This window comes from Ranitomeya variabilis, chromosome 2 (assembly GCF_051348905.1).
Source record: "Ranitomeya variabilis isolate aRanVar5 chromosome 2, aRanVar5.hap1, whole genome shotgun sequence".
In the NCBI taxonomy this organism is placed as follows: domain Eukaryota; kingdom Metazoa; phylum Chordata; class Amphibia; order Anura; family Dendrobatidae; genus Ranitomeya; species Ranitomeya variabilis.
Window position 1 is genome coordinate 702,425,328 of NC_135233.1, and position 17,575 is coordinate 702,442,902.

The 17,575-nt window shown below is 40.6% G+C and overlaps 1 protein-coding gene across 1 annotated transcript in view; it reads left to right on the forward strand.

Moving 5' to 3' along the window:
• Window positions 1–17,575, forward strand: part of LOC143807646 (uncharacterized) — a 1,106,746-nt gene that overhangs the window by 930,640 nt on the left and 158,531 nt on the right. The window contains exons 91-97 of the mRNA XM_077289447.1: window positions 9,961–10,035; window positions 10,840–10,884; window positions 11,069–11,143; window positions 11,355–11,429; window positions 11,639–11,713; window positions 11,926–12,000; window positions 12,718–12,792. Coding sequence (XP_077145562.1) covers window positions 9,961–10,035; window positions 10,840–10,884; window positions 11,069–11,143; window positions 11,355–11,429; window positions 11,639–11,713; window positions 11,926–12,000; window positions 12,718–12,792 — 495 coding nt within the window. The remainder of the gene's footprint in view (window positions 1–9,960; window positions 10,036–10,839; window positions 10,885–11,068; window positions 11,144–11,354; window positions 11,430–11,638; window positions 11,714–11,925; window positions 12,001–12,717; window positions 12,793–17,575) is intronic.

Sequence of the window (17,575 nt, forward strand, 5' to 3'; positions counted from 1 at the left end):
GACATGGCATCCGATCTGAATTCCAGCCAATTCTGCGTTGAAAAAGGAAAACAGTGCTCCTTCCCTTCAGAGCTCTCCCGTGTGCCCAAACAGGGGTTTACCCCAACATATGGGGTATCAGCGTACTCAGGACAAATTGGACATCATCTTTTGGGGTCCAATTTCTCCTGCTACCCTTGGGAAAATACAAAACTGGGGGCCAAAAAATAAGTTTTGTGGGAAAAAAAAGATTTTTTATTTTCACGGCTCTGCGTTGTAAACTGTAGTGAAACACTTGGGGGTTCAAAGTTCTCACAACACATCTAGATAAGTTCCTTGGGGGGGTCTAGTTTCCAATATGGGGTCACTTGTGGGGGTTTGTACTGTTTGGGTACATCAGGGGCTCTGCAAATGCAACGTGACACCTGCAGACCAATCCATTTAAGTCTGCATTCCAAATGGCGCTCCTTCCCTTCCGAGCTCTGTCATGCGCCCAAACAGTGGTTCCCCCCCACATATGGGGTATCAGCGTACTCAGGACAAATTGGACAACAACTTTTGGGGTCCAATTTATCCTGATACCCTTGTGAAAATACAAAAATGGGGGCTAAAAATCATTTTTGTGAAAAAAAAAAAATTTTTATTTTCACGGCTCTGCGTTATAAACTGTAGTGAAACACTTGGGGTTCAAAGCTCTCAAAACACATCTAGATAAGTTCCTTAGGGGGTCTACTTTCCAAAATGTGTCACTTGTGGGGGTTTTTAATGTTTAGGCACATCAGGGGCTCTCCAAACGCAACATGGCATCCCATCTTAATTCCAGTCAATTTTGCATTGAAAAGTAAAATAGCGCTCCTTCCCTTCCGAGCTCTGCTATGCACCCAAACAGTGGTTTACCCCCACATATGGGGTATCGTCGTACTCAGGACAAATTGCACAACAACTTTTGTGGTCTAATTTCTTCTCTTACCCTTGGGGAAATAAAAAAATGGGGGCGAAAAGATCATTTTTGTGAAAAAATATGATTTTTTATTTTTACGGCTTTGCATTATAAACTTTTGTGAAGCACTTGTGGGGTCAAAGTGCTCACCACACATCTAGATAAGATCCTTAGGTGGTCTACTTTCCAAAATGGTGTCACTTGTGGGGGGTTTCAATGTTTAGGCACATCAGGGGCTCTCCAAATGCAACATGGCGTCCCATCTCAATTCCAGTCAATTTTGCATTGAAAAGTCAAATGGCGTTCCTTCCCTTCCGAGCTCTGCCATGCGTCCAAACAGTGGTTTACCCCGACATATGGGGTATCAGCGTACTCAGGACAAATTGTACAACAAATTTTGGGGTCTATTTTCTCCTGTTACCCTTGGTAAAATAAAACAAATTGGAGATGAAATAATTTTTTTGTGAAAAAAAGTTAAATGTTCATTTTTATTTAAACATTCCAAAAATTTCTGTGAAACACATGAAGGGTTAATAAACTTCTTGAAAGTGTTTTTTAGTACCTTGAGGGGTGCAGTTTTTAGAATGCTGTCACACTTGGGTATTTTCTATCATATAGACCCCTCAAAATGACTTCAAATGAGATGTGGTCCCTAAAAAAAAATGGTGTTGTAAAAATGAGAAATTGCTGGTCAACTTTTAACCCTTATAACTCCGTCACAAAAAAAAATTTTGGTTCCAAAATTGTGCTGATGTAAAGTAGACATGTGGGAAATGTTACTTATTAAGTATTTTGTGTGACATATGTCTGTGATTTAAGGGCATAAAAATTCAAAGTTGGAAAATTGCGAAATTTTCAAAATTTTCACCAAATATTCATTTTTTTCACAAATAAACGCAAATTGTATCGAATAAATTGTATCACTATCATGAAGTACAATATTTCACGAGAAAACAATGTCAGAATCGCCAAGATCCGTTGAAGCGTTCCAGAGTTATAACCTCATAAAAGGACAGTGGTCAGAATTGTAAAAATTGGCCTGGTCATTAACGTGCAAACCACCCTTGGGGGTGAAGGGGTTAATGTGAAAGCAAAAAAGCCAGCAAGGTACAGGACCTTGCGTGACGTCACAGGCACGTGATGTGATCACGTGACCGGCTACAAGGGTATGTGCACACGTTCAGGATTTCTTGCAGAAATTTCCTGAAGAAAACCGGAAATTTTCTGCAAGAAATCCGCATTTTTTTTTTTGCGTTTTTTTTCCGTTTTTTTTGCGTTTTTTTAACATTCTGCAAGCGTAATTAGCTTGCAGAATGCTAAAGTTTTCCAAGCGATCTGTAGCATCGCTTGGAAAACTGACTGACAAGTTGGTCACACTTGTCAAACATAGCGTTTGACAAGTGTGACCAACTTGTTACTATAGATGCTGCTTTTGCAGCATCTATAGTAAAAGATAGAACGTTTAAAAATAATAAAAAAAATAAAAAAAATGCTTATACTCACCCGCAGACATCAGATCTCCTCACCGGCGTCCATTCCTATAGCTGATGTGTGCGCGCAGGGCCTTCCATGACGTCACGGTCACGTGAGCGGTCTCGACCAATCACAGGACAGTGACGTCATTCGGCAAGGTCCTTCTCCGCACACCAGCTACAGGAACCAGCCAGCGTGCAGCACAGAGGCGGGAACACTGCGCTGGACATCGAGGGTGAGTATAGGACTGTTTTTTATTTTATTTCTTATTTTTTGACCACTTATATGGTGCCCAGTGCGTGGAGGAGAGTTTCCTCTCCTCCACCCTGGGTACCAACCGCACATAATCTGCTTACTTCCCGCATGGTGTGCACAGCCCCGTGCGGGAAGTAAGCAGATCAATGGACCCCTAGGTGTGCGGAATCCCCGCAATTCCGCATTTTTAATGAACATGTTGCTTTTTTTTCCGCTATGCGATTTTTTCGCGGAAAAAATCGCAACATTTGCACAAAAAATGCGGAATACCTTGTAAATAATAGGAGGCATATGTTAGCGTTTTTTTCGCGTTTTTATCACGTTTTTATAGCGAAAAAACGCGAAAAAAACGCTAAAAATCCTGAACGTGTGCACATGGCCTTAAGGTTTCATTGTAGTGATAAATTATGTGCTCAGCTTAGGTGTCCAGCTGGCCGCTGAGCTCGTTATTCACTGACGTAATTTATCTAGATGAGCTCACAGGACAAGAGAAACAACAGATACACTACTTTGATAAAACAAATGGGCAAAAAAAAATGTGTTAACTCACACAAAGAAGTAGCTGAATAGTCTGTGCCTGTAATATCAATATATTTTTTAAATTTTCCTTTTGCCAGAAGTTGTATATGCTCAACTATCAGCTGCAACTGATAGTACGGTCTTATATAGCTGTGTAGTTACATAGGGTACAGCAGAAATGCCATTAAAAGCTTGTCAGAGTGCAGCAACACTTTTTTTTAAACAAATCAAATTGTGTAACATCTTAAGCCACATTCACACTTTCAGTATTTGCTCAGCATTTACATCAGTATTTTTAAGCCAAAATCAGGGGTGAAACAATCAGAAGAAAAGTATACTGTAAACATGTACATCATTTCTGCATTTTTCACCCACTCCTGGTTTTGGCTTACAAATACTAATGTAAAATACTAACAATATACCGTATATACTTGAGTATAAGCCAACCCGAGTATAAGCCGAGACCCCTAATTTTTCCACAAAAAAACTGGGAAAACTTAATGACTCGAGTATAAGCCTAGGGTGGGATATGCAGCAGCTACTGGTGAATTTAAAAAAATAAAAATAGATACCAATAAAAGTAAAACTAATTGAGACATCAGTAGGTTAAGTGTTTTTGAATATCCATATTGAATCAGGAGCCCCATATAATACTCAATACAGTTTATAATGGGCCCCATAAGATGCTCCATATTAAAATATGCCCCATATAATGCTGCACAAAGGTTAATAATGGCCCCATAAGATGCTCCATAGAAACATTTGCCCCATACAATGCTGTATAAAGGTTGATTATGGCCCCATAAGATGCTAGATAGAAAATGTGCCCCATACAATGAGGCATAAAGGTTGATGGCCCCATAAGATGCTCCAAAGATTATGCCCCTTACAATGCTGTATAAAAGTTGATGGCCCCATAAGATGCTCCATAGATTATGCCCCATACAATGCGGCATAAAGGTTGATGGCCACATAAGATGCTCTATAGATTACGCCCCATACAATGCTGTATAAAGGTTGATGGCCCCATAAGATGCTCCATAGATTATGCCCCATACAATGCTGTATAAAGGTTGATGGCTCCATAAGATGCTCAATAGATTATGCCCCATATAATGCGGCATAAAGATTGATGGCCACATAAGATGCTCCATAGATTATGCCCCATACAATGCGGCATAAAGGTTGATGGCCACATAAGATGCTCTATAGATTACGCCCCATACAATGCTGTATAAAGGTTGATGGCCCCATACGATGCTCCATAGATTATGCCCCATACAATGCTGTATAAAGGTTGATGGCTCCATAAGATGCTCAATAGATTATGCCCCATATAATGCGGCATAAAGATTGATGGCCACATAAGATGCTCCATAGATTATGCCCCATACAATGCTGTATAAAGGTTGATGGCCCCATAAGATGCTCCATAGATTATGCCCCATACAATGCTGTATAAAGGTTGATGGCTCCATAAGATGCTCCATAGATTATGCCCCATATAATGTGGCATAAAGGTTGATAGCCCCATAAGATGCTCCATAGATTATGCCCCATATAATGCTGTATAAAGGTTGATGGCCCCATAAGATGCTCCATAGATTATGCCCCATATAATGCTGTATAAAAGTTGATGGCCACATAAGATGCTCCACAGATTATGCCCCATACAATGCAGCATAAAGGTTGATGGCCACATAAGATTCTCCATATATTATGCCCCATACAATGCTGTATAAAGGTTGATAGCCCCATAAGATGTTCCATAGATCATGCCCCATATAATGCTGTATAAAGGTTGATGGCCCCATAAGAGGCTCCATAGATTATGCTCCATACAATGCGGCATAAAGGTTGATGGCTCCATAAGATGCTCCATAGATTATGCCCCATATAATGCTGTATAAAAGTTGATGGCCCCATAAGATGCTCCATAGATTATGCCCCATACAATGCTGTTGCTGTATAAAGGTTGATGGCTCCATAAGATGCTCAATAGATTATGCCCCATATAATGCGGCATAAAGATTGATGGCCACATAAGATGCTCCATAGATTATGCCCCATACAATGCTGTATAAAGGTTGATGGCCCCATAAGATGCTCCATAGATTATGCCCCATACAATGCTGTATAAAGGTTGATGGCTCCATAAGATGCTCCATAGATTATGCCCCATATAATGTGGCATAAAGGTTGATAGCCCCATAAGATGCTCCATAGATTATGCCCCATATAATGCTGTATAAAGGTTGATGGCCCCATAAGATGCTCCATAGATTATGCCCCATATAATGCTGTATAAAAGTTGATGGCCACATAAGATGCTCCACAGATTATGCCCCATACAATGCAGCATAAAGGTTGATGGCCACATAAGATTCTCCATATATTATGCCCCATACAATGCTGTATAAAGGTTGATAGCCCCATAAGATGTTCCATAGATCATGCCCCATATAATGCTGTATAAAGGTTGATGGCCCCATAAGAGGCTCCATAGATTATGCTCCATACAATGCGGCATAAAGGTTGATGGCTCCATAAGATGCTCCATAGATTATGCCCCATATAATGCTGTATAAAAGTTGATGGCCCCATAAGATGCTCCATAGATTATGCCCCATACAATGCTGTTGCTGTATAAAGGTTGATGGCTCCATAAGATGCTCCATAGATTGTGCCCCATATAATGCGGCATAAAGGTTGATGGCCACATAAAATGCTCCATAGATTAGCCCCATACAATGCGGCATAAAGGTTGATAGCCCCTTAAGATGCTTCATAGATTATGCCCCATATAATGCTGTATAAAGGTTGATGGCCCCATAAGATGCACCATAGATTATGCCCCATATACTGTTGCTTCGATTTAAAAAATCACATACTCACCTCTCATCGCTCAAGCTCCTGGCACTCACGATATTAACCTGTCCCCGTTCCACCGCTGCGCGCTGCTCTGCCTTCCATCTTTCTGACTGTTCAGGCAGAGGGCGGTGCGCACCAACTACGTCATCGCACCCTCTGACCTGAACAGTCAAAGCCAGAGGATGCGGAAGACAATCGGCACGCTGCTGTGGAACAGGGACAGGTAAAAATGCGCAATGCCCACCCTCACCCATTATACTCAACTGCTCCTGGCGTGGTCCCTGCTTCTCACTGACAGATGGTCTCCAGGCACTGGCAGTTTCTTCCTATGTTCAGCGGTCACATCGTACCATTCATTAAAGTAATGAATATGGACTCCACTCCCATAGGTACCATGTGACTGCTGAACACAGGAAGAGCTGCCGGTGCCTGGAGATCATCGGTGATGCAGGGACTGCACCAGGAGCAGGTGAGTATTTGACAGCCGCTGCTCCCCCTCCTGACCCCCTGGGACAATGACTTGAGTATAAGCCGAGAGGGGCACTTTCAGCCAAAAAAATGGGCTGAAAATCTCGGCTTATACTCGAGTATATACGGTACTTAGCATGTGAACGGGACCTTGTAGGGAATCTGTCAGTAGGATCAACTCTCCTAAGCCATCTATATCGGCATGTAGGTCATAGGAAGCTGAATAAAATAATACATTGATATCTGTGAACCAATGTCTTATTCCAGACAATCCACATGTTTTCTTATATGCAAATGAGCTGTTAAGAACTATGTGTCAAACATTAATCTACATGAGAATTTGCCTCCAGGGCTTTGACATTGATCAGTAACAGGTGGATGAGTGGCTTGTGTAGGCCTGGTGCTCTGAGAGGTCTGCCAAATTAAGGCAACACACATGAAGAAGACCCAACTTTGAGTCCAAACATTTACAAAAATTAGGGTCAGATACCATGAATAGTGGCATCAATTGACCCATGGTAGAAATTTGATAATGGCACAGCAGCAGTTATATATGGGCCATGCAGGAGGTATCAGGGTCTGAGCCAGCATTTAGTGCTTAGAATTGAAGTTTCAATTAGGATGACATAGGTAAGGGAGCAGTGTAAGCATTATTTTCTGGGAGCCCTGACACCTCATGCAAAAATGTAAACTTTTTTTTCCCAGCCACACTCAGGTGGCACAAACATCAGTATCGTAGTCTAGTATTGGTAGAAAAATGTAAGGATGGCAACACAGGTAGTTGACTGATCAATTGACCCTAAGTAGAACATTTTAGAACGGCAACAAAGCAGTCAACCATGAGCCATGCATAAGGTATCAGGGTCTGGACCAGCATTTAGAGCTTTGGATTGAAGTTTTAATTAAGATAAGGTAGGTAAGGGAAAGGTGTAAGCCTTCTTTTCTGGGAGCACTGATACCTCATGCAAGAGCTCAATTTTTTTTCCCAGCCAAATTTTTCCCAAACATCACTTCTGTTAGAAAAATGCAAGGATAGTAACCCAGCTAGTTGACTGAAATTAAGTGCAGGCCTGCTGGTTTCGGAGACCTACTCATACAGGCACAACACATGAAGGAGACCAAAGTTGGTGTCTCCCCATTTCATTATCTCAGTAAATTAGAATAATTAACAAAAAACACCTGCAAAGGCTTCTTAAGCATTTAAAAAGGTCCCTTAGTCTGTATCAGCAGGCAGGACCAGCATTTGGGACAGGCAGACCAGGTAGATGCCTTAGGCCCCCACCTACAAGGGCCCTCCTGCATCTGCAGCCCCTTTATGAAGTGCCCAAAGGGTGTACAGCAGTGAATAATGCCGTGCATTGCTCTGTAGTCCCGTAGCGTCTCTCTCAAACCCCCCTTGACTGTGGTCCTGGAGCTCTGTGCTGATTGCTGTAGGATCAGGTTTCACAGTCACATATAGCAGAGATCAGCATAGGCTCTGACCACAGTCACTTAATCACTGCTTTTAATCTCTCAGGGCAACCTGTCACTACTCTCTGGATGACGCAAGTCAGGAATATTGTCTGCTGAATCAGGGCATTTATTATATAGAAATAAATGAATTCCCTCATGAAATAATAAGGGTAAACCATACACATATAGAACAAGTGTGCATATGAATCAGCGTTTTTGGTGCATTTTTTTTTGCAGCCAAAGCCTGCTCTCTTGGCAGTAAAAACACGGCTTTCAAAACACCCAATTTTTAGGGTATGTGCAGACGATCTGGAAATGGCAGCCCTTTGGATGCAGCGGACATGTGCTGCATCCAAAGTGCCGCCATCTTTTGAACACAAGAGATTCCGCATGTGTTCATTGAACCGTGCTGTATCACAGTGTTCTATACATTGCACGGGTGAGATTTCTCTTGCAGAGACTCGCGCCTACGCAAGATAAATAGACATGCTGGGGTCTGGAGAGACGCGCCACATGTCTGTCTCTGCGGGTGAGGAGCAGATGTCAGTGCATGCATAGTAGAGATGGAATTTCTCTAAATCCCCTCCACTATACTGTAACATCTGGCTGCTGCGGGTTGGTCGCTGCACAAGCACACAGCAGCCGACCCACAGCGTTTACTGATTGTGGGCACATACCCTTAGAGCTTATGCTGTTTGTTTTTTTACAGTATGCATTTTGTCTACAGTACATGTTTAATAAAGTTAGTTTTATTCACCAAAAACGCAGCGAGAAAAACAACGTTGCCACATTTTTCAGCATTTTTTAAATGTTTTCATTGCTTTCTGCGGGTGAAAAAATTGCTGAGAGCGGCATGCTGCAGATTTAAAAAAGGCTGCAGTTGTGAAATTCAGTCAGGAGAAAATAAAAGGGCGTTCAGGAGATTTCTGAAAATCTCAGTTTTTACTTGTGCTGTAAAATGCTCTGAACTTCTTATTTGCAGAAGAAAAAGCTGCAAAAATTCTGCATATGAACATGGCCAAAAGCTGCTTTTTAAAGTGACAGCAAAACATAGGAGTTTTCCGAAATCTCCTGCAGGCGCTTGTTTGTTTTATGACTGGATTTCAGACCTGCAGCGCTTTTTAAATCTGTAGCTTGTCACTTCTTTCAGTGTGTTTTCACCCATAAAAAGAAATGAAAGAATAAAAAAGCTGCAGATATTGCAACTGCATTTTTTGCTGCAATTTTTTAAATGGTTTTGGTGAATTAAACTATTAGGTCTCGTTCAGTATTTCACATCAGTATTTGTAATGCAGAAACAGCAGTGGAACAATGAGAAACTCGTCACCACTTCTGTTTTTCTCACCCTCCTGGTTTTGGCTTACACATAATGATGTGAAATACTGACCAAATACTCAACATGTGAACGTGGCCTTAAACATACTGTAGGCAAAGCAAACATCCTTACTCCAAAAAAAATCTGAAAAAAGTGTGAAGAACACCACAAAACAAGCTGATAAGCAGGTGATTTGAACGCAACATTTTTACTGCCAATAGAAAAGGTTTTGACTACTGAAAAAAATGCTGCATGTGAACATAGTCTTACTCTGAAACGCTACGGCTATCTGTGGTGTTGCATAGGACTGCAGGTGACCTCTACTACATTATCTGTACTCAGAGAGTTATCACTGTGTTATCTGTGGTGTTAAAAAAAAATTAAGAGGGGGTTGGGAGCAACTCTTTGTCTTGGGCCTTGGGCCCCCAATCTTTTCTGACCCTAGCAACGCCCTGCGTACAGCTAATAGTGGCAGACCCATTGGCCGATATAAGGCCCCAAAATGTGCTGATTTTATGGAAAGGTGCTTGGGAAACCGAACACAAATCCAACTGAGCTACGTTCAAGCTGAATTTGAGATAAGGGAATGTTTTTCTAACAAGTTCACTCATCTCTAGTTTTTACCTCTGCTGTAGTTTAATCCTGCCTAAAATTGGATAGTATTATTAAATCTCTAATACTTTTGCAGAACCGCCAATGAAAAAACATGCCGAGCATGCCGAACCCAAAAAGAAACTGGAGGAGCCAGTGGAACTAAAGAAAGGTACACAAGTATTAGAACAAAATATTGATGCATATCTGTGCTGTGGTGAAGGGTCATGAAACTGTGTGGTGACCTTTTCTGCTGTAATACTATGTCGGGGACAGTGTGTGAGGGGAGCTGTATTGGCATCACACTGTCTGGGGGCTGGAAGGTCATCAAACTGTGTGTGGGCAGATGTGGGGGCTTTATACTGTGTGAGGTTAGGTTTGAGCATCATGGGTATCACACGGTGTGTGAGAATTGTATGGGGCATCATATATGGATGTGGCAGTGGCGCTACAATACTGTGTAGGGACCTGTAGTAGCATCACACTTCATGGGGGTGATTGCTGGCATCATATTGTGTGTGGGGGTGCATCATATTGTGTGGCGAGCTGTGGGTGCATTATAGAGTGTAGTGGAATAACAGAAACAATGTGAATTATTGCTCTTTATAAAATATAAAAACAGCAGTAAATTATACAGTTTTGATTAGCTGCTACTGATGACAGAACATGTTATTATAAGCTCTGTTGTAACATGTATGACTTGTAGCAGGTAATCAACAGACTTGAATTCTGAAAAATATTAAGAAATATAAATAATAATAATTGTCTCACATGTGCTCGTTTTGGAAAAATGAATTGCCCACCCCTGATGTAAAGTATTCTTGGGTAAGATGTAGCGTAAGAAAGAGAGTGTAACAAGTCAAGTCTTATGTGCTAAAATAATTACACATTCTGCACCACAGTAAAAATTAGTTGCAGTTTTGGCCTGTCTGGTCTAGATTTATGACACTACTAAAAATCCTCAATACTTTTGCAGAGTCTACAGTGAAAAAACAAGAAGAGCCAGCAAAACTTAAGAAAGGTATCTAAGTATTGCAGCAAAATATGGAAGTAGAGTATGCAAGTCAAGAGGTGGCAAAGGGAAGATTGCCTAACAAATTTATTCACACTACTGTAATAAATGTGGTGTAGTTTCTGTCTGTCTGAACTAGTTTTATCATGTGAAACTTTAGCACAGTATTAATATATCTCCAATAACTTTGCAGAGCCACCAGTGAAAAAACATGACAAACCGAAAGAACCCAAAATGGAACAGAAGGAGCCAGCAGAAACCAAGAAAGGTACTTAAATATTGCCGCAAAATATTTGTGTAAAATATGCAAGCCAAGAGATGGTGTAAAGTAGATTGTCCCACATGTTCAGCCACATGTGCCACATATATGATGCAAAGTGCACCACCCAAATATTTATAGTGTAGTTCCTACCTGTCTGCTGTAGTTTAATACTATCTAACTTTCAAACAGCATTGATAAATCTTTAATTCTTTTGCAGAGCCTCCAGCGAAAAAGCATACGGTGCCAGCAGAACCCAAGAAGAAACAGGAGGAGCCATCGGAACCCAAGAAAGGTAACTAGGTCTCTGTGCAAAAAATATTGATGCAGAGGGTTCTAGCTAAGAGAAGGAGTAAGGGAAAGTGTCAAGCATATAAAGCCACAAGTATCAAATTTATCATACAAAGTGCACCACTTACATTAATTTGGTGCACTTTCTGTATTGTCTGTTTTGTTTTAACTTGACTAACTTTAGTACAGTAGTAATCTCCAATACTTTTACAGAGCTTCAAATGAAAAAACATGAACCGCCATCAGAACCCAAGAAGAAACATCACGAGCCAGCAGAATCCAAGATAGGTATCTAAGTCTGTGACAGCAAAATTAAGAAAGAGTATGTAAGCTAAGAGAAGGTGTAATTAGGACTGTTTAGCATATAGAGCCCCACTTGCCAAATGTATCATACATGATGCGCCACTGAAATAAATTCAGTGTTATTTCTGCCTGTCTCCTTTGGTTAGGTTCTATCCTAACTTTAAGTGCAATACTAATTGTCATTATTACCTTTGCAGAGCCTTCAGTGAAAAAACTTGAAATGTCAGCACAGCCCAAAAAGAAAGAGGAGGAGCCAGCAGAACCTAGGAAAGGTACTTAACTAATTTAAGTGTTGCCATAAAAAATTGTTAGGAATATCCAACCTATCAAAAATTTGGAGTTAAGCATATATGCAGTAAGACTGTATATAAAGCTTCACTAATATTCAGAATGTTACCATTAGCCACTCCAAATCAATATTTCAACAAGAAAAGAAAGTCTTAAAAGCTAAAATTATTTAGATTTTATTATACATACTGTATCTTAAGACAGCCAGAAGGCAAAATCATTGCAGACAACATACTAGTTCATAAGCAACAATACAAATGCATATCACAATGTGAAATAGGTATGTTAAATCTGCTAAATAGATAATAACCTCAATATTAGGTAGATCTATATGTAAGTAATAGATGCAATCTTACCCTTGACGAGGTTCGCTAAGCGAAGTGACCAAATATGACAATACACATACACCCCTAATCCTTCTTGCTTCTTTAGGGAGTACAGAAAATACTTCCTCACTACACAGTTGTACATTCTCATCATGTGACCGAATTGTAACCATTTGGTCAGTTTATAATGGCATTTCCTGAAGAGGGAAGGGGATGCAAGGTTGTATTAGGGGGTGACAATAAGAAGTTGCTGGCCAAAGGTGGATGTTGGTGGATTGTCACAAATATACTTTTTTTTATTTTTTTACATGACTGCTGAAGATTTATCCTTTCTATCTTTAAAATAGTATGAATAAATATCCAATACCTTTGCAGAGCATCCAGTGAAAAAACAAGAAGAGAGAACAGAACCCAAAAAGAAACATGAAGAGCCAGCAGAACCTATTAAAGGTACATAAGTATTGCCACAAAATATTAGTGCAAAATATGCAAGCAAAGAGACTTCATATGGTTAATTGTCTAACGTGTAAGGGTTAGGGCTAGGGTTAGGGCTAGTGTTACGGCTAGTGTTAGGGCTAGTGATAGGGCTAGGGTTTTTGCTAGGGTTAGGGCTAGGGTTGGGGCTACAGTTAGGGTTGGGGCTAAAGATAGGGTTAGGGTTTGGATTACATTTATGGTTGGGAATAGGGTTGGTGTGTCTGGGTTAGAGGAGTGGTTAGGGTTACTGTTGGGATTAGGGTAAGGGGTGTGTTTGGATTAGGGTTTCAGTTATAATTGGGGGGTTTCCACTGTTTAGGCACATCAGGGGCTCTCCAAACGGGACATGGCATCCGATCTGAATTCCAGCCAATTCTGCGTTGAAAAAGGAAAACAGTGCTCCTTCCCTTCAGAGCTCTCCCGTGTGCCCAAACAGGGGTTTACCCCAACATATGGGGTATCAGCGTACTCAGGACAAATTGGACATCATCTTTTGGGGTCCAATTTCTCCTGCTACCCTTGGGAAAATACAAAACTGGGGGCCAAAAAATAAGTTTTGTGGGAAAAAAAAGATTTTTTATTTTCACGGCTCTGCGTTGTAAACTGTAGTGAAACACTTGGGGGTTCAAAGTTCTCACAACACATCTAGATAAGTTCCTTGGGGGGGTCTAGTTTCCAATATGGGGTCACTTGTGGGGGTTTGTACTGTTTGGGTACATCAGGGGCTCTGCAAATGCAACGTGACACCTGCAGACCAATCCATTTAAGTCTGCATTCCAAATGGCGCTCCTTCCCTTCCGAGCTCTGTCATGCGCCCAAACAGTGGTTCCCCCCCACATATGGGGTATCAGCGTACTCAGGACAAATTGGACAACAACTTTTGGGGTCCAATTTATCCTGATACCCTTGTGAAAATACAAAAATGGGGGCTAAAAATCATTTTTGTGAAAAAAAAAAAATTTTTATTTTCACGGCTCTGCGTTATAAACTGTAGTGAAACACTTGGGGTTCAAAGCTCTCAAAACACATCTAGATAAGTTCCTTAGGGGGTCTACTTTCCAAAATGTGTCACTTGTGGGGGTTTTTAATGTTTAGGCACATCAGGGGCTCTCCAAACGCAACATGGCATCCCATCTTAATTCCAGTCAATTTTGCATTGAAAAGTAAAATAGCGCTCCTTCCCTTCCGAGCTCTGCTATGCACCCAAACAGTGGTTTACCCCCACATATGGGGTATCGTCGTACTCAGGACAAATTGCACAACAACTTTTGTGGTCTAATTTCTTCTCTTACCCTTGGGGAAATAAAAAAATGGGGGCGAAAAGATCATTTTTGTGAAAAAATATGATTTTTTATTTTTACGGCTTTGCATTATAAACTTTTGTGAAGCACTTGTGGGGTCAAAGTGCTCACCACACATCTAGATAAGATCCTTAGGTGGTCTACTTTCCAAAATGGTGTCACTTGTGGGGGGTTTCAATGTTTAGGCACATCAGGGGCTCTCCAAATGCAACATGGCGTCCCATCTCAATTCCAGTCAATTTTGCATTGAAAAGTCAAATGGCGTTCCTTCCCTTCCGAGCTCTGCCATGCGTCCAAACAGTGGTTTACCCCGACATATGGGGTATCAGCGTACTCAGGACAAATTGTACAACAAATTTTGGGGTCTATTTTCTCCTGTTACCCTTGGTAAAATAAAACAAATTGGAGCTGAAATAATTTTTTTGTGAAAAAAAGTTAAATGTTCATTTTTATTTAAACATTCCAAAAATTTCTGTGAAACACATGAAGGGTTAATAAACTTCTTGAAAGTGGTTTTTAGTACCTTGAGGGGTGCAGTTTTTAGAATGCTGTCACACTTGGGTATTTTCTATCATATAGACCCCTCAAAATGACTTCAAATGAGATGTGGTCCCTAAAAAAAAATGGTGTTGTAAAAATGAGAAATTGCTGGTCAACTTTTAACCCTTATAACTCCGTCACAAAAAAAAATTTTGGTTCCAAAATTGTGCTGATGTAAAGTAGACATGTGGGAAATGTTACTTATTAAGTATTTTGTGTGACATATGTCTGTGATTTAAGGGCATAAAAATTCAAAGTTGGAAAATTGCGAAATTTTCAAAATTTTCACCAAATATTCATTTTTTTCACAAATAAACGCAAATTGTATCGAATAAATTGTATCACTATCATGAAGTACAATATTTCACGAGAAAACAATGTCAGAATCGCCAAGATCCGTTGAAGCGTTCCAGAGTTATAACCTCATAAAAGGACAGTGGTCAGAATTGTAAAAATTGGCCTGGTCATTAACGTGCAAACCACCCTTGGGGGTGAAGGGGTTAATGTGAAAGCAAAAAAGCCAGCAAGGTACAGGACCTTGCGTGACGTCACAGGCACGTGATGTGATCACGTGACCGGCTACAAGGGTATGTGCACACGTTCAGGATTTCTTGCAGAAATTTCCTGAAGAAAACCGGAAATTTTCTGCAAGAAATCCGCATTTTTTTTTTTGCGTTTTTTTTCCGTTTTTTTTGCGTTTTTTTAACATTCTGCAAGCGTAATTAGCTTGCAGAATGCTAAAGTTTTCCAAGCGATCTGTAGCATCGCTTGGAAAACTGACTGACAAGTTGGTCACACTTGTCAAACATAGCGTTTGACAAGTGTGACCAACTTGTTACTATAGATGCTGCTTTTGCAGCATCTATAGTAAAAGATAGAACGTTTAAAAATAATAAAAAAAATAAAAAAAATGCTTATACTCACCCGCAGACATCAGATCTCCTCACCGGCGTCCATTCCTATAGCTGATGTGTGCGCGCAGGGCCTTCCATGACGTCACGGTCACGTGAGCGGTCTCGACCAATCACAGGACAGTGACGTCATTCGGCAAGGTCCTTCTCCGCACACCAGCTACAGGAACCAGCCAGCGTGCAGCACAGAGGCGGGAACACTGCGCTGGACATCGAGGGTGAGTATAGGACTGTTTTTTATTTTATTTCTTATTTTTTGACCACTTATATGGTGCCCAGTGCGTGGAGGAGAGTTTCCTCTCCTCCACCCTGGGTACCAACCGCACATAATCTGCTTACTTCCCGCATGGTGTGCACAGCCCCGTGCGGGAAGTAAGCAGATCAATGGACCCCTAGGTGTGCGGAATCCCCGCAATTCCGCATTTTTAATGAACATGTTGCTTTTTTTTCCGCTATGCGATTTTTTCGCGGAAAAAATCGCAACATTTGCACAAAAAATGCGGAATACCTTGTAAATAATAGGAGGCATATGTTAGCGTTTTTTTCGCGTTTTTATCACGTTTTTATAGCGAAAAAACGCGAAAAAAACGCTAAAAATCCTGAACGTGTGCACATGGCCTTAAGGTTTCATTGTAGTGATAAATTATGTGCTCAGCTTAGGTGTCCAGCTGGCCGCTGAGCTCGTTATTCACTGACGTAATTTATCTAGATGAGCTCACAGGACAAGAGAAACAACAGATACACTACTTTGATAAAACAAATGGGCAAAAAAAAATGTGTTAACTCACACAAAGAAGTAGCTGAATAGTCTGTGCCTGTAATATCAATATATTTTTTAAATTTTCCTTTTGCCAGAAGTTGTATATGCTCAACTATCAGCTGCAACTGATAGTACGGTCTTATATAGCTGTGTAGTTACATAGGGTACAGCAGAAATGCCATTAAAAGCTTGTCAGAGTGCAGCAACACTTTTTTTTAAACAAATCAAATTGTGTAACATCTTAAGCCACATTCACACTTTCAGTATTTGCTCAGCATTTACATCAGTATTTTTAAGCCAAAATCAGGGGTGAAACAATCAGAAGAAAAGTATACTGTAAACATGTACATCATTTCTGCATTTTTCACCCACTCCTGGTTTTGGCTTACAAATACTAATGTAAAATACTAACAATATACCGTATATACTTGAGTATAAGCCAACCCGAGTATAAGCCGAGACCCCTAATTTTTCCACAAAAAAACTGGGAAAACTTAATGACTCGAGTATAAGCCTAGGGTGGGATATGCAGCAGCTACTGGTGAATTTAAAAAAATAAAAATAGATACCAATAAAAGTAAAACTAATTGAGACATCAGTAGGTTAAGTGTTTTTGAATATCCATATTGAATCAGGAGCCCCATATAATACTCAATACAGTTTATAATGGGCCCCATAAGATGCTCCATATTAAAATATGCCCCATATAATGCTGCACAAAGGTTAATAATGGCCCCATAAGATGCTCCATAGAAACATTTGCCCCATACAATGCTGTATAAAGGTTGATTATGGCCCCATAAGATGCTAGATAGAAAATGTGCCCCATACAATGAGGCATAAAGGTTGATGGCCCCATAAGATGCTCCAAAGATTATGCCCCTTACAATGCTGTATAAAAGTTGATGGCCCCATAAGATGCTCCATAGATTATGCCCCATACAATGCGGCATAAAGGTTGATGGCCACATAAGATGCTCTATAGATTACGCCCCATACAATGCTGTATAAAGGTTGATGGCCCCATAAGATGCTCCATAGATTATGCCCCATACAATGCTGTATAAAGGTTGATGGCTCCATAAGATGCTCAATAGATTATGCCCCATATAATGCGGCATAAAGATTGATGGCCACATAAGATGCTCCATAGATTATGCCCCATACAATGCGGCATAAAGGTTGATGGCCACATAAGATGCTCTATAGATTACGCCCCATACAATGCTGTATAAAGGTTGATG